General features: G+C 24.1%; 7 protein-coding genes across 7 annotated transcripts; 3 read left to right on the top strand and 4 right to left on the bottom strand.

The window, feature by feature from the left end:
- Nucleotides 1–276: 276 nt before the first annotated feature.
- PCHAS_0904300 (conserved Plasmodium protein, unknown function) lies at nt 277–953 on the bottom strand (the record flags this gene model as incomplete). Its single annotated transcript, XM_016798028.1, has 2 exons — nt 277–474; nt 645–953. 2 exons carry the CDS (start codon nt 951–953, stop codon nt 277–279), a joined length of 507 nt encoding a protein of 168 aa, XP_016655289.1.
- Nucleotides 954–1,483: 530 nt separating this feature from the next.
- On the bottom strand, nt 1,484–5,870 carry PCHAS_0904200 (protein kinase, putative; the record flags this gene model as incomplete). Its single annotated transcript, XM_016798027.1, has 8 exons — nt 1,484–1,531; nt 1,626–1,715; nt 1,795–1,854; nt 1,962–2,009; nt 2,101–2,172; nt 2,291–2,614; nt 2,763–2,802; nt 2,893–5,870. The coding sequence occupies 8 exons, from the start codon at nt 5,868–5,870 to the stop codon at nt 1,484–1,486; spliced, it is 3,660 nt and encodes a 1,219-aa protein (XP_016655288.1).
- A 930-nt stretch (nt 5,871–6,800) lies between these two features.
- PCHAS_0904100 (DNA replication ATP-dependent helicase/nuclease DNA2, putative) lies at nt 6,801–9,584 on the top strand (the record flags this gene model as incomplete). Its single annotated transcript, XM_740297.2, has 1 exon — nt 6,801–9,584. One exon carries the CDS (start codon nt 6,801–6,803, stop codon nt 9,582–9,584), a length of 2,784 nt encoding a protein of 927 aa, XP_745390.2.
- A 211-nt stretch (nt 9,585–9,795) lies between these two features.
- Nucleotides 9,796–13,179, bottom strand: PCHAS_0904000 (DEAD/DEAH box helicase, putative; the record flags this gene model as incomplete). The annotated part of the gene is made up of 1 exon (XM_016798025.1): nt 9,796–13,179. One exon carries the CDS (start codon nt 13,177–13,179, stop codon nt 9,796–9,798), a length of 3,384 nt encoding a protein of 1,127 aa, XP_016655287.1.
- A 964-nt stretch (nt 13,180–14,143) lies between these two features.
- On the top strand, nt 14,144–18,911 carry PCHAS_0903900 (conserved Plasmodium protein, unknown function; the record flags this gene model as incomplete). Its single annotated transcript, XM_016798024.1, has 3 exons — nt 14,144–14,730; nt 14,829–18,615; nt 18,804–18,911. The coding sequence occupies 3 exons, from the start codon at nt 14,144–14,146 to the stop codon at nt 18,909–18,911; spliced, it is 4,482 nt and encodes a 1,493-aa protein (XP_016655286.1).
- A 551-nt stretch (nt 18,912–19,462) lies between these two features.
- Nucleotides 19,463–19,834, bottom strand: PCHAS_0903800 (conserved Plasmodium protein, unknown function; the record flags this gene model as incomplete). Its single annotated transcript, XM_729306.2, has 1 exon — nt 19,463–19,834. One exon carries the CDS (start codon nt 19,832–19,834, stop codon nt 19,463–19,465), a length of 372 nt encoding a protein of 123 aa, XP_734399.2.
- An 815-nt stretch (nt 19,835–20,649) lies between these two features.
- Nucleotides 20,650–23,299, top strand: PCHAS_0903700 (exonuclease, putative; the record flags this gene model as incomplete). The annotated part of the gene is made up of 7 exons (XM_016798023.1): nt 20,650–21,348; nt 21,471–22,375; nt 22,521–22,596; nt 22,695–22,774; nt 22,871–22,942; nt 23,069–23,176; nt 23,269–23,299. The coding sequence occupies 7 exons, from the start codon at nt 20,650–20,652 to the stop codon at nt 23,297–23,299; spliced, it is 1,971 nt and encodes a 656-aa protein (XP_016655285.1).
- Nucleotides 23,300–23,336: the final 37 nt, after the last annotated feature.

Here is a 23,336-nt window from a genome sequence, read left to right as displayed (position 1 = left end):
TTTTGGGATATACATTGAAATGTGTCAACAAGTATAGTACTACTAAATCATTTAAGCATATATACATTTTATATTAAAGAACTCATAATTTAAAAGAGCATATCACAATTAACCAAAATTATTAACATAAAAAATGTGGTATAATATATAAAATAAATAAGTAAACAGATAGACGAAGAACAAATAAAATTAAATAATCCAAATAAAAATAGGGGCAATTATTCTTTAAAGGATAATTTAAACTATATAAAGATTAAAAAAAATAAAACAATAATGTTAAAGTATTGATTTTAAAACTTTTCTAAGTTTTTCGTTCGTTTCTTCTTTATTGGCATATATTTTAGATTTGGTTTTGTTTAGAATTTCAATTGATTGAGCATTTAATTCTTTCCACTCCCTATCTTCTAATGTCTCTAGTTCTTTTTTTTCAGACTCATAAACATTTATGATGTCTTCCGTTTCTTTATAGAAGTCCTTTAAAGGTAAGAAAGTAAACAAAGCGAAGAATTGAAAGGGTTTATCTTAAAATGTAAATATATAAACATGTTTGTGTGTGAATTATATATAAAAGAATGCACGATATGGATAAGCGGACATTTGATATAGTTGAACAAACATATTTTAAATTGCACAAAATAAATAACCTTAATTTTATTTTTGTAATTGTTTGCTACTTCAGCTAATTCCGTTTTCAATTTTTGATATATTCTATGCTTTTCTTTAATGTTTTTTTCCTGTTTTAAAATATTTTCACGATATCTATTTAACTTTTCTTCTGCTGTATTTTTTATAGCATTTTTTTCTTGATTAACGGTACTAATTAAAGACTTTTTTGTGTCTTCAACTAAATAATCTATTTCATGTTCGAATTTTCTTTTTGATTCATTAGTTATTTTTTTTATTTGTTGGATCATTTGTAGAACATCATCATCATTTTCATAAAAGTTAGACATTGTTTCTTAAAAATAGCTAGTCAATATAATATTTTTATAAATATATAATTATGTCTTTCTTCTTTTAAAATATTTTATATATAAAAAAAAAGGGAAAGCATACATACAATATATATGGATATTTTGCTTATGTTGTATATTCGTTATGCTTGGAGAAAAAATTATTTAAAAAGAAAAATCAAAGCTTAACCTTGTTAAGTTTTTATATATTTTTCGTATAGAGTTATATTAAATATAAGTATACTAATTAAGAGCTACACATAAAACAAAAATATATGTGTGCTTGTAGTTAAGTGTATTTACACAGAAATTGAGAAAAATGGAAAATATGGCTATATAATAAAAGATGAAATAATTTCATAACGCCAAAAAAAAGAAAATAATAATAAACACACAAAAAAAAAGTGTCTGTATAACACATAAAATACAAATATGATGAATAAAAACAAATTATAATATAGTATTTGTGCATCAATTGATAATTTAGCTTGCTTAGTAATATTTATTTAACTCTCTTTATAGCATATTTACTATCCATCCATAAAAGACATTAAAGCGTCCTCTTCCTTAGAGTTAATCTGAAAAGGGAGAAAATAATGGGTTAACCAAATGAAAAACAAGTGGGAAAAACACGTGGGAAAATAAATAAATTAGACTGTTTATAAATTTTACTTTTTCGTATATCATTGAAAGCTCAATTAAAATTTTGTCAAATGTAGGTCTCTTATATTTGTCCCTATTAATACAACTCTTTATTAAATTCTAAAAAAGAAAAAAAAATGCAACATTTTTGAGGATAGATAAATGTGATTTAATTTGTATAGACATTTTTTTATAATACTTTTATATAAGGGGGAATATTTTGAAAGGATAATTTTTCTTTGGCATATCCAACTGAAGACTATAATAAAATAATAACAAATCGATGTTATGCACACATATGAAATGTGTATATATTTATATTTTTCATAAAGATAGGCACATATATGAATAGACATATTTTTATACCACAAGATGAGATTTAAAACGATAATTAAAAGGGATACTACTTGTCATCTGAAAAAAAAACAATAAAAACATTTTTGGGGTATCACATTTTTGATGTTTTTTATTTTGCTTGTATTAATTTATATCCGATTTGCCTTACCAGTTCCCACAATATAATACCATAAGCATATACGTCTGAATATAGACTTGGATTTTTTCCTCCCTTTAATATCTACGAGTTAAATAAATATGTTATGGATAAGTTGTATAGTAAATAAATAAGAGGTAATATATACACTACATGTTTAGTAATACATCCAAGATATTTATGTAATATTTTTTTTATTTACTTCGGGTGCTGTCCAAAAAAAAACAGAGTTATGGCTGTTTGAAGATACGTCAATTTCTCTTGTATTATATTTATAAACATTATTTTGGGTACTAAATACATGAAGCATATCCTCTGAATCCTTATTCACAATTTTTATTTTTTTAATTTTATTTTTGAAATGGTTATTATTAAATTTTATTACATTATTTGGAAACACTATATAAGAATAATCAATATTTGTGTCGAGGCATTGCTCTATTTCTTTTATTCCAAAATCTGATATTTTTGCATTTAGAGATTCATCAAGTAAAATATTAGTCGGTTTGAGGTTTATCCATTGTACCTAAATAATAATAGGGTTACATACACATGTGCAAATGGTATGAAAAAAAAAATGTATAAAGAATTTTATATAATTTTAAGAAGTATGCATTCCCATTTAATACAAATATAGTAAAGAAACGAAATAATTAGACACAAAAATGTAATACCTTTTGTTTTTCCAAGTAGGAACAACCTAAGGTGATGCCTCTGATGAAAAGAAAAGAATGTAATGGTGAATGTGCATGGTATAGGATATGATAATTTATCATTATTATTTTTGCTATTATTTTTGCTTACATTATGATTTTCATTATTTGCTGATCAGATAATTTGCTTTTCCTGTCGTCACATTTTTTCGATTTAAAATAGGAATGCGTTTTTAGATAGCTAAATAGAATTTTATTTTTTTGTTTTTTTTTTTCAAAGTAAAAGTTTAAATCTTCTTGAAGTGGTGGGAAAGCATATGGTCTATTTATTTTGATTTTCTCTTTAAAACCTAATTTTTTATTTATTTTTTTTTTGTATTTTTTATTCGTTAATAAATTTTGTGACTCATTTGTGAAACTTATTCGATCGCTGTTTTTATGTTCCTGTGATATAGACATATTGCCACTCTTCTTTCGGAATAAATAATGATAATTACCACACAATATATTATTTTTATTTCTGAACATGGAATTAATTTTGTTTATATATCGGTATTTGCTATTATTTCTATTTTTTAGTTCTGTATTATTCATATTAGATGAGTTAGTGTCTAAAGATTTGGCTGACGCTGATGAAGAGTAGGCTAGTTCATTGTTTGTGTCATGTTTTTGTTGACCATTTTGATTGGGAAATTTTTTTTGATAATATTTTAAAAGCTTGCTGAAGTAAATATGTTTATATTTTACACAATGCAAGTAAGAAAATAGACATAAATTTTTTACATATTCATATATTATAAAAACAAAAGGATAGCTTATTGAAACACCCATTATTAATGCTATATTTGTATGTCTTAAAATATATAACTTATATAAGACTTTATGAAATTTTGTAAAATTTTTAATATTCCCTACTAATACTTTTATAGCTACATCTTTACCCATATATCTACCTCTAAATACTCTGCTTTTCATTTTTTGAGGTTTTATATTATCTCTTTCATTTTTAGCTATTTCACGATTTGTGTAAAAGTTGAATTTGTCAACAAAATCTACTTCATTGGTTGGACTTAAATCGTTTTCTACATCTCTAATATAATAATTTTTTATTTGATATAAAAATGTTAAATTTTCTGGAGGTATTATAAAGCTATATATGTATGAAAATGCTAAACTACTATTGATGTATATATTGTTACTATATTTTACAATTTTATTGCTGTTATGAAAATTGTCCATCTCACTATGTTCAGAACAAAAAGAAGATGACGAAAAAGTTTCTGACGATTTTTCCGATGAAGATGATGAAAAGGAAGTTTCCAAACCTGACGAATGGGATAGTTTTGGTAGTTCATTTTGTAATTTTGTTGGACTTGAATTGTTTAATAAGTTGGTTTCACTTTTAGAATTGATACTAGAAGAAAGGTTTAACTCGTTTACTTCCTTTTCTTCGTTTGATGCAATAGATGTGTGTTCCCGTTTTTCGTGAAATATTTTCGAGGACTCATCAGAATGTATATTTGTAAAGGTTGAATCTGAAGAGGTTGATAATGTTTGTGTGATAGATGTTGTGCTTGATTCAGATTCATTAGATTCGGTATGCATATTTTTTAGCATGGATATATTTTGTTGAACATGATTAGTGTGTTTATCTTTTTTTAGTTCTGTTACTTCTTTTTCTGCACTATCTTCATTAGTATTTAATTCCTTTTCTTTTTCAACATGGATAGGAATATTATTTTCTTCAATTGGCTTTTCAAATTCATCTTTATTTTTATCCCATATTGTATTTATTACAAAATTTTGTAAATTTTTGATATTTGTATTTCCTTGAAGAAACCCATTTTTGATTTTATCTGAAAACGATTTATCATTAACATTTTTTTGATTTATCATTGATTTAATTTGCTTGTTCATTATTATTTTTTGATCATCTTTCTGAAAAATGTCTATTTGGCTACTTGACGTTTCTATATCTGCATCGCCTTTTTTTTCTCTCGTTTTTTTTTCCCTTGTTTTTTTATCCTTTATTTTTTTTTTCTTGATTTTTTTTTCGAGGTAATTTTCATACTCTTCTAAGTTTAGCGTATTAGCAAGGCGAGTATTATATGCAGTAACACGTAAATTTTTTATAAGTTGCAAAAGTTTGATAGCTTGTCCATATGGTAAAATTCCAAGCTTATTTCTTATATAGTGCAAGTTTATATTATTTAATTTATGCCCAGTAATATTATTTTTATAAACACTTACAACCCATTTCATAGGTACACTACATAAGCTAAGCCAATGTGCTACTTGTTCTTTATTCCATAGTTCATAATTTTCTATTTTCAAATCTGTATTATTGTTTATTATATCCTTCAACCTTAGCATAATCATTTCTTCAGACATATCAGTCCGCACTTTTTTATTATCCATTATGTTATCATTTTCAAAAATTGTAGATGGTTTACTGCCCTCGATATGATCCATACGATTTTCCTTCACCTTTTCAAACCCTTTTTCTTCTTGCTCATTTGTTTGTTTTTCTTTTTTTTCAAAATCGGAAATATAATCTGATCCAATTGATTTAGATGTAGACTCACATGATGAGTAAAATATGGAATCATTTAAAGGGTTTATTTTGTCAGATGTTTTTTTTGTTTTCTTATATTTTAGTATGTCATTTTTTACTTTGTGTTTATCATTAGGTATGTCAATGGTTTCATCTTTTTGGTTATCGACACTTTTCTCTTGACAATTTTGTATTTCACTGTCTACTAGTACTTGTTCATGCTTTATTGTTTTTTTTTTATGACTTGATATATAGCCATAAACTTTGCAATGATCGATTATATCATTTTTATAATAAAATAAATAAACAGCATCATTGTCAAATCTTTTAACTTTAACTTTATTTAAAATATTTCCATATGCCCAATTTGAAATATATTTTGTTAAATTCTTATCGATATATATTCCTTGTCCATGTTTTTTACCTTTTATAAAATTGCCATAAAAAGAGTTTCCATTTTCATATAATATTAATCCCCTACCATGTGGTAAATTATCTACATTCAAATCGCCAATATAATAATATTTATCAAATTTAATATAATTGTTTGTTTCAGTAGAGTTTGTATTTCCCATTCTATTCTCTCTACAAATGTTATTTAGTATATAGCATGCTTTTAAATAGTGTATGAGAAAAGCTAGCTAGCCAAAATATTCACTTTTCCCAAGATCAGATAAAAACATGATAATTAAAAAAGTTGAAAATAAAAAATAAAACAAAACATGCTTGTTAATATATGCAACATATTTTTGATGGCTATCTATAAAGTAAATACCTTTTTTATAGTTTATATATTTTGCACATTCACTATTTCTACTATTATGTAATTACTTATATTTTTGAATATTAGGCATGAGAATGATGGAGCATTCTTTGCCTTCTCGTCTTTGTTTCCGATGTAACTATTTTAATCTTCCCCTTTTTTTGTATATTTTCAAATATTTTAAAGTTCTCTTTAATATCTTTTGTGTTATTCTGAGTAGCAAGTTACATCAATTTTGTCAACAAAACGAGCAAACACCTTTGTGTATGTAATAATTGTTTTTGTTTTATATTTTATTCAATTTCCTTTTAATTATTTTTATTTTTTTTGTTACTCTATTTTGCTATTTTATTTTTTCTCTTTCTATTTCTCTGCTTGAGTTGAGCGTTACCGCCGTTTTAAAATTGAATAGCGAAATCGTTGACGGAAAATGCGTGAAAAACGCTGAAAAAAAAGCTGAAAAAAAAACTGAAAAAAAAACTGCAAAAAATATAAAGGGTAAGATATATTTCCCTTTTGAAACATCCGCTTCCGCCAATCTTTTGACAGACCTCAAAATGGAAAAAGTTTGCAGCTGTGAATGGATATAGTAATTTTTTTGACTTTTTTTTCTACATCAATTTTGGCTTATCAAAGGAGTTTATATCTTTCATTCTGTAGAATAATTTCACAATTTTTATTTGTGTGTTTTTATATAAAGTCAATTTTATGAGTTAAAAAAATATATAGTAATAGACTTACAATGGGAGAATTGAATAAAACAAAGATTTTGGATTATTTTGAAAAGCTAATTAAATTGGAAAATATTTATGAAAATAAAGAAATCGAATTATGTTATGAACATTTAAATAAAGAAGAATTAGTTGAAAAAGGAATTTTATTAAATAGTTTGACAATTAAAAATGTTACAAAGCATTATGGAGGGAATAATAATTCTTATGTTTTAAAATTAGTAAAGAAAAAAAAAAGTGTGGACACAAATGATTTAAGTGATGATGAGAATTTAGAAAATTTTAATCATAATTTATTTAGTAAGGGAAGTATAATACATTTTTCAAAAAAAAGAAAAAAATATAAAATTGAGAATGACAAGAATGTAAGTAATAGTGTAACAGTGAGTGATAATGTAGGCATTTATACATGCACAGTTAATAAAATAAAAAAAAATAAAATAAGTATTTTAATAAATAATATAGATATGTTATGTAAAGAACTTAATATTTCAAATCCATATATGTTATCTGAAAAATCCTATTTTGATATCTGCTTAGTTAATAGTGAAATATCGGTAAATAGACAAATCCAAGCTATTCAGTTGATAAAAAAAACCTTGGAAAATCCAACAGACATATTAAAGATTCTATTTTTGGATCGAACCCCTACTCAAAACCCTTTCCTAAAAAAAATATTGTCACTTTTTTCTGAGCAAAACCAGGAAGCGGTTGAGAAGGAAGCGGTTGGGAAGGACGAGGTTGGGAATGACGAGGCTGAGAAGGGAGCGGATTCCAATTCACTAACCAACCAAGGGTCAGATATAAATTCATCAAACTATATTTACAGGTGTAATAAAATAGAATGGGGAAATAAAAACTTAAATTGGAGTCAAAAAAAAGCAGTATATCATTGTCTCTACTCTGATAATATTTTTTGTATACATGGACCACCAGGAACAGGAAAGACAACTGTTTTATGTGAAGTTATATTTCAATTAATAAGAAATAAGAATTGTAAAATTTTAGTAACCGGACCAAGCAATGTGTCAGTAGATAATATACTAGACAAGTGTGTAAGTATGAATATTAAAAATGTTTTTCGTATAGGGTTAAAAAGTAAAATTAAAAAAACATTATGGAATTATAGTTATGATGAAAAAATAAAAGAATGTGATAGTTATAAATTATGTGCAGATATAGATGATGATATTGAGAAGTTAAAATCAGAAATTTTAAAATTAAAAAAAAAAAAAAAAACTGAAAAAGGATATTTTGATAGAAGAAGTATAATGAATTTAAAATATGAAATTAAAGTATTAAATAAAAGTAAAAAAAACAAAAGGAATATATTTTTTAAAGAACTAATGGAAAAAAATAATGTTGTATTTTCAACATGTTCTAGTAGTTCTAATTATGAATTAAATAAGTTTGTTAAATCATCAAATTTTTTATTTGATGTTGTATGTATAGATGAATGTTGTCAATGCACTGAGCCATTATGTTATATACCAATTTCTTTGGCAAAAAAAAATGTCTTTTTATTTGGTGATCATAAACAGTTGTCACCATTAATTAAATATAATAAAAATACTAATAAATTAAATATTACTATGTTCGAACGTTTGATAAGTAAATATAAAGAAAGCGTGTCCTTTCTGTTAAATATACAATATAGAATGAATCATAATATTTTAATATGGTCAAACAAAATATTTTATGAAAATAAATTAAATTCACATGAGTCTTGTAAAGATATAAAGGTTGATGATATTGTAGGAGATAGGAAAGGTCTATTGAAAAATGGAAAATATGAACAAGGGGAGAAAAAAAAAAAAACTCAAAAAAATAAAAAGAAAGGAAAAAATTCGAGCCATACTGATAATAAAAAGGAAGATGATTCATCTAATGAACAGAATGAAATAAATTCAGAAGAAGTGGAAATAAAAAAATATAAATATCATCCTATCACTTGGGTAGAGACAGATGGTTTTGATGAATTTTTAGATGACACAAAAGATGAAGATATGATAAATTTTGAGATCAAAGAAAAGAAAAGTAACCAAACAAAAAGTGCCGATAATAATGAGGTTACTAAAAAAGGTGTGAAGAAAGGGGATACAAAAAAGGAAGTAAACAATACGAGCGAATCAATAAAGAGAGAAGACAATTTAGAGGTGTCACAAACAAAAGCAAAGACTAAAAATGGTGACAAATCAAATGCTGATGATAAAGATGGTGAGGATAGCGAGGAAGATAGGATATGCAAGTTGAACGATGAAGAATTAAATGATATTGTACAAATAAATGTTGATGAGATCATAAATTTAAGTAATAAATCTAGAGGTAATATGGGAGAAGCTTATTTTATTTATAAGTTAATTGAATATATGATTAAAAAGGATAAGATATGTCCAAATGATATATGTGTTATAACTCCATATTCTAAGCAGATGAATATATTAAGAAACATATTTTATGACAACATTTTTAATAATAAAAATTATATAAATGAATATAAAAAAATTGAAATATCGACAGTTGATTCATTTCAAGGAAGAGAAAAAGAAATTGTTATTTTTTCATTAGTATGTTCAAATTATTTTAAAAATATCGGATTTCTTAAAGACTATAGAAGATTAAATGTAGCAATCACTCGAGCTAAAAGACATATAGTTATTGTTGGTAATTCAAACACAATTTCCAATGATGATGTTTTAAATGAATTATATGAAACTGTTTTAGATCATGGAAAAGTATATCTTGTCAACGAACTAATAGATGTAGAGTCGATGATTGATTTTTGTGCATTCTAATGTGGATCATTAAAATGGTTTTTTAACTAGCCAAAATTGGTACCATTACAAATGTTTTTTTTTAAGTAGCCAAAATGGGCATGTTTTTGAACACAAAAAAATTTAAAACAAGGATTATATGATAAAGCAAAATGGAAAAAATAGAAAATTGTAAAAATGAAATAGGATAACAGTGGTCCCCCACTTGCTTCATAACTTATGAACACCAAATTTAAAACAACAAGTCATCGTCATTGTTGTTGCTTTCGAAGTTATTCAAAATAAGTTTTCCTCTTTTTACCTGTCCAACCAAATGACATTCTTTATTTTTAAATCGCTCAATTACATATTTTTGATGATCAAATTGGACATTATCCCATGAAGGAAGTTTACTATTTTTTCCTTCAAAATGATTGTTACTAATGTTATGGGTTTCTTTATATGGCTGTTTAGCATCACGTAATATATTTTGATAAATATTATACTTTGATTTAGTTTCATTTTGTTCGAAATTTTCATCATCACTTTCGTCTTCATCTTGATTTATGGAAAACATTGTGAAAGGGGCTTGAAGATGTGCATTTTTCGAATCATCAGCATATGCTGCAGTATTTGTAGTGAACCTATTTGAAGAACTTTCAGTTTGGTGACAAGAATCGTTTTTTCCATATTTTGAAATATGATCTTGTTGATTTTGCAATGATTGGATAGTTGAATTTTTATTTTCTTTATCTTTTTCGTTAGGACCAATTTGAAGCATTTGGTTAAGTTTTGTATCATTTATATCTAATTCAATATTTGGAATTGAATCTATATCTATGTATTTTTTGTTTACATTAGTTTCAGGATCTTTTCTTTTATTTTTCATTTTAAAAGATTTTTTTCTAGAAAATAACGATAATAAACTTATATTATTATTGTCAAAATTTTTAATTGAATTAGCTAGCTGTGTATTTGCAGCAGAAATAAAATTAGTCACAAGAAAATGTCTGTCTTTATATGATGTAATGTTCATTTTTTTTGATTCTAAATTATTAGTATCACTGCTTAAACGATTTATTTTGCTAAGTCTATGAAGATATGTAATGGCATCACCTGGAAAATGAAAATTAATTACATGATCAACATTTTTTGTATCAATACCTCTACTTAACAAATCTGTAGTTATTAAAATTCCAACATTTGCATTTGAAAAGTTGTGTAAACTTTGTATTCTAGAATTTAAGGATAAATTTTTATGAAAATTATATACAGGCCAATTATGTTTTTTTAAAAAGTTATAAATTTTAAAACATTCTTTTACACTATTTACAAATACAATTGTTTTATAAATTGGAAACTTATTTATTAATTCAAGTTTATTATTTAATGTTTTTGATTTCTTATTCCATTGTTCATAAAACTTTTTAAGATTATCATCATTTTCACTCGAAGATTTTACATTATCAAATAGTTCTACATATTTCATTGTGAACTCATGATACTTTTTTAAAACATAAATTAGAATATCAAGTCTATGTTCAAATGATGATATTTCTAGTTGATTTATTTTATTTGATAATGAAAAATCTTGTAAGGTTTCTTCGATTTTATTAGGTTCACTATTTTTATATTGTGTATTGAATAAATATAAATTAATTATTTTTTCTTTATTTAATTCTATCCATTGTGTTTGCACATTTTTGGGAATTTTATAATTAAAATTACTTACTATATCAACTAAGTTGCTAAACCTTTCATTGAGCATACTTCCTACTGTAGTATGTCCAACAGATGGTAAGGTTGAAGATATAAAAATTAGTTGAATAACAGATTTTTCGTCACTCTTAGGTACTTTTTCTAATACTGTTTTCTCATTAATGTTTGAAGAAAAACTTTGACTTAGCTTATTGTCTGCATCCGTGTTTAATTCATTTTTGTTGTCTTTAGTATTACTTAATAAAATGCTATCTATTTCTTTGTTTATATTTTCAATATTTCTTTCGCTTATGTTTATATGGGGGTTATATATTTCAGGTCGTTTTTTTATAATTTGAAATATATTCATCATTGTATTCCTATAAGCATTATTTTGGAAAAGCATATCTACTTCATCAAAAATTATGATTGATGGGATTATGGGTTTATTTGAATTTTTTTCAAATCCAATATTTTTATATGAGTTAAGAAATATATCTGGTGTTGTTACTAAAATATCTGCAACTACCCACATTATTTCTTTATTACATAAAACTGGATTATTCAAATAATTTATGTTATCAACTTGTAAATTAGCAACATCAAATTGGGTATAAAAACTGGTACTTTTATCTTCTGATGTGTCGTTATTTCTTTTTTCATTTTCGCTAGCTTGTTCGCTATTTACAAATGGAACATCATTCAATGTTTGAATATTAATTCTATTTAGTATATCAATTTTTTTTATAAAATTAATAATTTGACTAATATTATCTTTATTTATTGTTATTATGACTACCGTTTTATTTATTTGTAACGGATTTCGAATTAAATATCTATAAGTTTGCTCATATACATTTAAATTATTTGGGAAACTTGTTTTTTTATTTTTTTCGATTTTTCCATTTTTTAGAATATTATTTAATATTTGTAACTCATTTTGATTCTGTTCAGAACTATTTAAATTGCTTAAATTGATATTATTAATTTTTATTATTTCAATTAGTTTATTCATAATGCTAATATTGTTTAGGTTTCCATTTTGACAATCTATTTGATTTGAAGTAGATTCAATTTTTTTTAAGTTTATTTTTTTGGATTGTCTACCACGTAGTTGAGAATGCTTATAAGTATTGTTATTTTTATTTTGTAGATCCTTTTCAAATTTTGTTGGAAGTAAATTAAAATTATCATCCTCTTTATTATTCATTTTTTTATGTACTTCAATAGTGTTGTCTTCAAAGATGGCATTATTTTTATAATAAGAATATTTAAGCAAATACTTCCCCATTTCTTGATATATGTTGAATTTATTATTTGACTTGTAATTTTGATTTACTGAACTGTTTTCAACATCTTCATGACTGTCTAAAATGATTTTTTCTAAATAATCATGAATAAAATAAATATTGTTTATAATTGGTAATATATAAGCTAATGTTTTACCTGACCCGTCAGGATAATTTAAAAGAACATCTTTCCCTTGTTGGATAGTAAGGAATGTATTAATTTGCATATTATTAAGTTCAGTAATATTTAATTTTTTTAAACCTAACAATAACATTTTATGGATATTTAATTCGTTTATATATGCATAATTTTGCTTACAATCGTGATGAATATTATTTGGATTACTTCCAATTTCATAATAATTATATTTTTTATATAACTTTTTTGTCATTTCTTTGTAAATGTTTTTTTCCTCTTCGTTTGGTTCGTATTGAGCATTTTGCTTAGGACCCCCCTTATTTAATTGCTCACCATTTTGCATAGAATTTTGCTTGCTTACGTTTTCACCATATTTGTTGTCTTTGTTTAAAGCCATGTGTGCTTGTCCATGGGTTCGAACATATCTACTCTGGTTCGGATACAAAATAAGTTTGGCTTGGCGCTTCAATAAAACTTTCTGTCTCCATAGTGCTACCAGTTTTTCTTTCATTTTCCAACTTATTCACACTCACAGATTTCAACTTTTTATTCGTTTCCTATTTGGAACATTCGGAAGTAGACTTTGCTACATATTCAAAAATTTACATCAAATAAATGGGCTATACATACGTACATGTGCATGCTTAATTGGGTTACTCAATGGTGGTATATATTACAGATAGAGTAACACAAATATTTTATTTTGTGCATTTTTTTTAAAAAAAAATGAAATAGAAACTCGATAAAATTATCTACTATTTTCACATTCCACAAATATACATTTTTTAAAAACGAGAATTTATATTTTATACAATCGCATACATATATATGTCATTTTTTCTCCTTTCTATAAATGTATCTATATTTTAAAAAATTAATTTTTTTTCATCTTTATATTAATTATTTTTATTAATTTCTTTACCTTAATAATTTTGAGCAATTATTTTTTCTTAGCATATTTTGATAATATATACATTTCCGATAATACTATATAACATCATGTGCCCATGTAGATACGAGTATATAATTACATACAGTAACATTATGCATATATGTATTACATTTTTGATATATTTATTTTTATTTTTAAATTAAGAATTAATTTATAAAAATATTTCATTTTTTTCGTCAGTTTAGTGATATCAAATTGCTTTGTGCTTAACTTATGGCCTATTCTCATTCTGTTCAGATTTTCCATTTCATTCGTTTGTTCGTTTGGTAGTTTTTCCACCTTTTCCAACTTTGCTAACGCTGTTCAATTTATTTGCTTTTTAATTGTTTGATGTATTTGAATTTTGTAGCTATAGCTAGAAACGATTTAGTGAGATAAAAAAATAAAATAATATAAAACAGCAAAAGTAGATTAGTATAACAATGCAAGGAAGAAATAAAATGTCTGTGTAGAGCATACATCGAGCTGTGTATAGCTTTGTTCATACTTCCTAACTTGTGTACATAATATTGTACATAATAAGATGATAAATTTGCAGCTTTTTTTTATTCTTTTTATATTTGTACTAAGTAATATAAAATGCATTTGTTCGTTAAAATTTGATAAATTTAAAAATAAACTATATTTACAAGGGAATAAAAATGGTGTCAATCAAAATTACTTTACGAGAAAGCTAAGTCCGTTTTTTATTAATAATAGTTATAAGGATAGTGCAAATTTCAGGAATAGCCACATATTTGACAGACTTAAGAACAACTATACCCATTTCATAACCTATAAAAGACAAAAAAATAAAAAATCAATACACAATGGTATGCTCCCCTTCTCACTCTTTAACAAATCGGAAGCAAAAGAAATGACATCTATTGAAGATGCTGAGAAAGAGTCCCATTTAAGAAATTCTCAAAAAAATGATTCCGAAAATGTGAATGATGATAAAAATGGTAAAGATGGATTTTCCGGAAAGAAGTATATCAATTTGAACAAAAAAAATAAAATTTACAAATTGAGTGAAACAAAATATAATAAAGAGAAAACAGATAATCTAAATATTGTTGATATACAAAATATAAATGTGAAAAATTTTTTAGTAAACAAGCATGAGCATAGGTAATGTTTGCATATCTTTGTGTACATAATTTGCATATTATATGTGTTACCTCGAAGCATTATTAACACATCATGCATTTTTTTTTTCTTCTTAACAGATCCCTAGCTTTGCAAGACTATATTTATAAATCATGGAAAGAAAAAAATTTCTCCAACTTTTTCAATGCTATAAATAATAGTGCGTTTAATTATATGTGTATAGAACAATGGCTACATAAGTTGTCAATAAGCTTAAACAAAAACCATTTAAAAATAAAACTAATAGATGATAACATATTAATAAGAAGTAGCCATATTTCAAATAAATCCGAAACAGCAAATGAAATGAAAATTGGACATGATGTAATAAATAAATATTTAAAAATATTAATAGATAATGTAGATAAATTTTGTTCATATGAAATAACATCTATTTTATGGGCTATGACAATAATTTTATTAAAAGTAATTAAGACTTCAAATAATTCAGAAAATGCTATTCATATTGTTAAGCATACAGATTTAGTCATATCTATACTTAATAATTTTAAATTGTTTTTTTCAAAAATGATTAAGAATTTAAATAAAGTAAAAAATAATGTCTCAATAGATGAATCATTATGGGCTATATGGAGTATTACTAAATTATTATATTTTAATTTGACAATTGAAAATTACTTGAATGTTTACACAAAAGAAAATGATAACAAATCTATTGTAAGTCATGATTCCAACGTGAGCATACACAATAGGGATGGTGTTGACCAGATCAATAGAATAAATAATGTAGATCCATTTTTAAAGTCTGATAATAAACAAAATGAAATAACTAAGATGAAAGAAAATATAGAAAAAAGTAACAAATCAAATGAAAAAATACAAGTATTTATGGAAAAATTTAAGTTAAATAAAAAGGATGTAATAAATATATTTGAGATATATAATTATATTTATATAAAGTTAAGTTCAAATTTAAAATATTTAAAAGAAAAATATTATGTATATATACCATTCATAATATTTGAATCACAAACATTAATGTTAAATAATGGCATATTATTATTAAATAAAATTGTTCATATAATTTTAGAAAATAATATATTAATCAAATTATTTAATTTTGACTATTTAAAAAATATGCATTCCAAAAAAATATATACTAACCCTTATAACCAAAATAAAGACATTTTTCAAGTTAAAACTTTAAGTAAAATGTATAAATTAATTAAATGTATATCTAAAATATTTTATCCATTGAAAAATCAAAATATTATGAACATGAGTTTGCATAATAATTATAACATGTTAGACACTAAAATTTTAGGAAAATTTATTACAGTATGTAATGATGTATTAATGAAATATGTAGACTATTTTGTTTTCATAATAAATAATCAAAACATGTCTATAAATATAAAAAATGACGACAGTACAAATGTGCCTTATACTAATAATGATCAAATTGATAAAATACAAATAAGAGACGAAATAATGATGAAATATAAAAATGAACTTATATTTATTTACAACTGTTTGAAAAGCTCATTAGTTTCTTTAATTAAGTTAGACCTAAAAAATAAATACTTATATGAATGGTTAAATAAAAACATTAGCATTTTTCAATTTAGAAAATTTGGTTCTGAAAAAAAAAATGGAAATATGGAAACATATTTAGGGGACGAATATCCCATAGTTGGTATTTCAGATAAAAATGATGATAACTATGAAGAGGACAATAATTTTGAGGAAAGAAATATCAGTACTGAATATAAAAATGTGAATGATCTGAATAACGAACAAGAAGCACACACATTTGATTCTCTTAAAACAGGCAAAGAGTCTAGCAAATCAGATGTGTGTCTAGATGTGTTGGCATTAAGTAAGTTCACAAAATTATACAATTCAAATATGAAGAGAAAATTAATAGAAAATGTTAAAGATAGTATCGAAAAATCGATAGAACGATTTGAAAGCATTTATGGAAATGAATCAAACACAGATAATACAAAATATCCGAGCTATATAGCAACTAATGATATATATATAATAAATGCAAAAGGTATAGAAGAATTATATGATAAAGAAACAAGAACTTTTTTAAAAAATAATAAAAATATAGAATTTCATAATGTAATTATGCCAAAACAATTATCAATATTTATAAATTATTTAGGAAGAAATTATTATTTAATTGATAAAAATAAATTAGATAGAATATTTTTTATATCATTAAAATATATTAATATAACACGATTTAACTATTTTACTTCTAATGATATTATACATTTTTTACAAGGGCTATTAAATTATATTAGTTTACATAATAATTTAGAGTTTATTTCTGAACATGTTAATAAAATGTTGGAAACATTATGCTATATTATTGAAGACTCATTCTTAAAATGGAAGTCTTCAAATATTTGTCAATTAATTTATTTACTGGCACGATTTAAGTATATACATAAAAATATATTTAATAAATTTGATGCTTTTCTAAATATTGTTAAATTTCCAAGTTATATATACAAAAAAGCAAATATAGAGGCCCCAGTGGATAAAACAGATGGTCTCTCTACCATTGAAAATAACGATGGTAACACCGAGGGAGAATATAATAGCATATCCAATGAAAACGAACAAAATAGTAATGACATTTTTGTGGAATCTGATGAATATCATGAATTATTGAAAAATATTAATATCTCAATAAATGAAATTAAGTATGAGAATTTAGGATCCGCAATGTGGGCTATGACTGCACTTAATAAAAATGTAGTTAAAAAAAAATATTATTTAAAATTTTTTTATTTATTTTCTATATATTTTTCTTTACACACTAAATTGTACTTGCAAAATGGGCATATAAAATGTGAAAATACTACAGATAATATGAAAAAAGTAAAGAGTGGCATAGATAATAGTGCTAGCGAACATGATGAACATATGCAAGATTTAAAATTTTTGCAACAAAATTCTTCCTATTTTAAAACTCCATTGGATACTATGACAATAAGTATATATGTAAACACCTTTATAAAGAAGATAAAAATCGGGTTTCAATTTTTATATGAAGCTATTCATAATTGTGTAGGTATTATCGACATATTTACATTAAAGGAGATTTCCTATTTATTACATTCCTTAGCACATGTAAATAAAAAATCGATACAAGACACTATTTTTTTGCATGACAAAAATGAAAAATATTCTGAACATACAGGTGATTTGGAGAAAAATAAAAAATTTAATGAATTTTTAAATTTAGCTAGCTCATTATATATTTTGGAAACTGACAATTTGTTTGAAATAAAAGAAAAAAATTCATCTGAGTTGAGTAATTATGAAGGAGGTGATATGTCTACAATAGAAGAAAATGATGTTCATGCAAATTTAGAAAATTCTAACTCTAACAATAATAATATGATTAAAGTAGTGGAAAATAATAGCGATTTATATCCAAAGAATAATGTAGAACATATTTTAAGAAAAGATGTTTCTTTAAATTTAAAAAATGAGAGAATAAATTTGTCAAACGAGTTTTTAAATAAATTAATGGAAAAAATCATTTATTATACTTCCTATATTCTTGATAAAAAAAAAAACTATTTTGATGAAACGAATGAAAATAATAAAATATATATAAGTAATGCTAATAAAAAACATAAAATTGAAATTATTGATATAATAAAATTAATATATAGCTTTTTTATTTTCTTAAATCAAAAAATACAAATAAATGAAACTCAAGATATTAATTTTGTTCAAGTGGAAAATATAATACATCAATATAATTTAATTGTTCAAAAAATACTTACTTCATTTAATTATATTTATTTAATAATTGATACATATTCGCTGATAAGCAATATATATGTTCTTGATGATTTTACCCGAGGAATAATAAAGGTAAGTTCTTCACAAAAAAAAAATAAAAAAAAAAAGCTTTATTCTGAAATTTTCAAGAGGTGTAAAAGATATTTTTATATAAGGCGGACAATTTTAGACTGTCAAGCCGAATTACAATCATGCTTACACATTTTTATTTCCCTTCATTTCTTTATATTTTCATTTTTATTTTTCTCAATTTTTTGCAGGAGTTTGTCCAAATATGTATAAAAAAAATTGAGGAAGAAAAAATGTTTGATGTTGAGAAAAAAAAAATACTTTTAAGCATACAGAATTTAAAGGAAACGAATAATTAAACTGGGAAATCTGTTATTATTACATTTCTTTATATTCTTTAGCATTTTTTCTTTTCAATTTTAAGGAGACATTATTTATTACTTGGCAAGGATAATTGATATCATGTACATGTAGACAATTGTATGTGTATATGAGAATATTTTAAAGAATATGCTTTTATCCGCATTTATTATGTCGTTATTTTTCTTGGTCTTATCCCAATTTATTACTTAACATTTTTGGTCACATTATATTATTATTTATTTTATGTTATTTTTTTTGTTCGGTATTTTTCCCTAATGGGGCATGTTTTTGTTGTCTTTCTTTTCCATTTTTATTAACAACTAATAATTATAATAAATAATATTCGTTTGAAATCTACAAAATTTTTTGAGATTATTTTATAGGATAAAAAGGAAAGAAATATAGCTATATTATGATTATGCTTTCTATAAGCTAGTTTGCACACATATATATTCATATAAAAAAAAAAAAAAAAAAATTTTTTTTATTATTTTGGCTTATTTATGAACGTTCATATAATATTGAACATGTGTCAGCTGTTTGATATTCATTTCATATACCACATATTATCTTTGTTACATTTTGTACATTTAATTCCTCCATTATTAAGAAAATTAAGCATATTATAAACATTATCTTTTTTTAAAAAATCATTTCTTTGTTTATTTACTCCACATAATCCATTACTATAAATTTGTCGATATAAATTATCATAGACTTTTAAGCTTTCTGTCTGAATTGTGTCATTATTTCCTTCATTATTATTACTCTGTTTGTTTAACGCATTTTTATTATAATATATTTTATCATATTGTGGGTATATTTTTTTAAATATTAATTCACATGCTTCATTATAAAAAATATAGTTATTACATTTTCTGCAGAAATATTTACATAAATTTTTTCCCGCTGATTTCATTTGATGGTATGATACAAAAAGAGAGTTGTTTTATTCGTTGGGAAAAAGGAAAAAAGTTATTTTTTTTAGTATAACTTAATTATTCTACATTATTAAGTGTGAAACAAATCTGATGACAAGTTCACAGAAAAGGTATATTTACAATACTTTCATTGATAATTACTCTAAAAAAAATACACAACATAAGATTATTTAATACGTTTTCTATATTATCTCATTAAATCTTTTATATTAATATATTTTTTTTCATATATAAATAATTTGTTTTATGCATTATATTTTTCATTTTGAATATATTTTTATTTATTTGTTATATCATATTTTTTCAACTTTTTGAATATAGTGTGCGTTTTTTTTTTTGAAAAATAATGTGAATTAGTTACTTATTTTAATATGCCGTTTAAACATGTATAGTAAAAAAATACATGTAATAGCTTGACATAATTTATAGCCTCTTTTTTCCAATTATAAAGTATATATAATAAATTATGTTTAATATTATTTTTTTTAATATTTTCCCATATTTTGAGAATTGTACGTGAATAAGAAGCAACTCAAATAGAAATTCTTCTTCGAACAGATAAACGAGTTTGACGTTATTTCAAGCATGTTTATAAGTTGGTTTTAAAGAAGTGACCTTTTATGCTAAAAAAGAATCAAATGGAAGAAGAGGTTGAGAAGTTTGCTTGGATGGTTTAATTTTGTACATATTATTTTTAATTTTTATTTTATTTTATAATTTTTTGGAATGCTCGTTTAAAAATGTGTGAATTAAAAAAGATAAGTGAGAACAGGTTAAAGTATGAAACGAAAGAATGATCTTACTTATTGGACTTATAATATGGCTAATCAATGGAATGGTATATTCGGTATATGGGATAAAACATATGTACTATGTAAAGCCAATAGATGGGAATATACATATGTTAAATAGAAAAAATAACAGATTTCCAAATAGAAAACATAAAAGTAAAGAATATAATAAATTATATGGAATACCAAGAATGTATAAATGGCTAACCTCTTATTATCCAACAGTTAGAGAAGAATTAATTAATGATGGAGAAAAAAAAAAAGTTGATATTTTTTATATAGATATGAATGGTGTTATTCATCATTGTACTCATGCTAATAAAGACGCATTACCTATATATGATGAGCATGAATTATTTTCTAATATTTTACATTATTTAAAAAATTTATTTTATTTGATAAAGCCACAAAAATTAGTATATATTGGTGTTGATGGTGTTTCACCAAAAGCTAAAATGAATCAACAACGGAAAAGAAGATTTTTAAGTTTATTTAAAATTCATGATAATTCAAATACTCCAAATTTATTTAATCCTAACTGTATAACAACAGGAACAGATTTTATGTACAAGATAAATTTAACTCTAAATAAATGGTTCAAAATTTTAAAAAAGAAAAAAGTCTTTAACTTTGATATTATATATTCTGGTTCGGATGTGGCAGGCGAAGGGGAACACAAAATTTTGAAGTTCATTAGGGAGGTACTCTATAACTATTTTCCAAATTTTGTATGTTCATGTGCGTGCACTTCACTCTTTGTTCTTTTTCAACATGTGTTTTATTTAACATATTTTTACTTTTCTTTTTCATCATGATATTGCAGAATTGCAAGAACGATAGCAACTTCAAAAATTGGAACCATTGCATCTATGGATTGGACGCCGATTTAATTATGTTATCTCTGGTTACACATCTAAATAACATTTTTATTTTGCGAGATAAATTTAAGCTAACTAATGATTCGTCGCATAACAATATAGTGGATACTATTGAAAAGGTGCAATATGAATTTAATGTCAATAGTAATTCAGATTCAACTGAGGCTGATAATAATGAAAAAGAAATATCAACAAATAGCGAATTAAAAGAAACAGATCAATCTGAGGAAAATAAAAATATATCAAATGAAGAACCACTTAATAATTATTTTAATAAAATACATAAATATACACATGATTATTATTTACACTATGATGAATTAAATAGTTATGACTTTGAAATATTAGATATATATAAACTTAGAAGTTCAATTAAAACACAAATAGCTACATATATAAATAAATTAAAAAAAGAAAAAAATATTATTTTTAGTATAAATAGAGTAATAGATGATATTGTATTTTTATCATTTCTTGTTGGTAATGATTTTTTACCACATATACCAAATATAGATATTAATGAAGGTTCAATGAATGAAATATTAAATTCTTATATTTTTTATATTTATAAATATTCTAATTATATAACATACAAAGATAAAGTACATATAGAGCGTCTAAAAATTATTTTAAAAATTTTAAGTGGTCAAGAATTTCAGTATTTCAAAAAACGAGGAGTTAATGAAAATATTCCTGAATTTACTGATGAACAAAAATATAAGTCATATTATTATTTTCACAAATTTGGTGTCAGTGATCCTAAGCAAATACAGCAAATTGTAAAAAAATACATCGAGGGTTTATTTTGGAATTTGCACTATTATCACTTTGGATGTGCAAGTTGGCATTGGTAAGTGGGAAAAATAACAGAAGCAAAGTATATGTTAATAAGTAGACACGTGATATATGTCGTCATTGTTCTGATATTTCACACTGTGCATATGTTATTTATCTTGACTTATATTTTTACTTTTGTTTTTATTTTGCTTGTAAAGGGAATATCCATACCACTATGCCCCCCTATGTAGCGACTTGCTAAGTTTTGAAAAGTCTGACTTTTTTTTTGAAAAGGTAAGAATGGTTCATGCCATAATATTGTTAAACCAGTATATTACATATATTTTTCTCATATTTATAATGCACTTATTTTCATTTTTTTTATTTTATAGGGAAAACCATATTCAGCCTATACCCACTTAATTAGTGTGCTTCCACAGAAGGACAAAAACCTCCTTCCAGATGCATATAAGTAGGCCAAAAAATTACGAAAAAATGTAATAGTCATTAGTACAAGGGAAATGGATGTGAATATTTTCATTTTATATATTTTTTTCGACCTTTTCAGAAATGTTTATGCAGAAGATGAAGTAAAATCCTTTTTTCCTGATAACGTTAAAATCGACCCCAATGGAAAGAAGTAATTAATTGAAAATGGCGAAATGGCTATCTATGAATGCAAAAATGACAATCATAATATTTGTGATAGATATAATAAGATTCATTTTTTATTTTTTTTTACTTTTGTTAATTTTAATGTTTGCAGAGAGACTTGGGAATACATAGTCCATTTGCCATTCATAAATTGTAATATGATAAATAAAATTGTTAATGAAAAGAGCAAAAAAATATCGAGACTCAAATATAAGTTAAGGTATGCCAATATATAATATGCATTTACTTAAATAGGTAAATGAAAAAAGGAATTCCTTTTTATATAGTAATTATGTTATTTTTATTTTGTAGAGAACTAAATGGGCGAGAGCACCGATACTAGGAGTATAAAAAATATGACAGATATTTTATTAAAATTA

The sequence above is a fragment of the Plasmodium chabaudi genome (assembly GCF_900002335.3).
Source record: "Plasmodium chabaudi chabaudi strain AS genome assembly, chromosome: 9".
NCBI classification, from domain to species: Eukaryota; Apicomplexa; class Aconoidasida; order Haemosporida; family Plasmodiidae; genus Plasmodium; species Plasmodium chabaudi.
The sequence above is the reverse complement of the archived record's forward strand: the minus strand, read 5'-3'. Positions and strand labels throughout refer to the sequence as shown.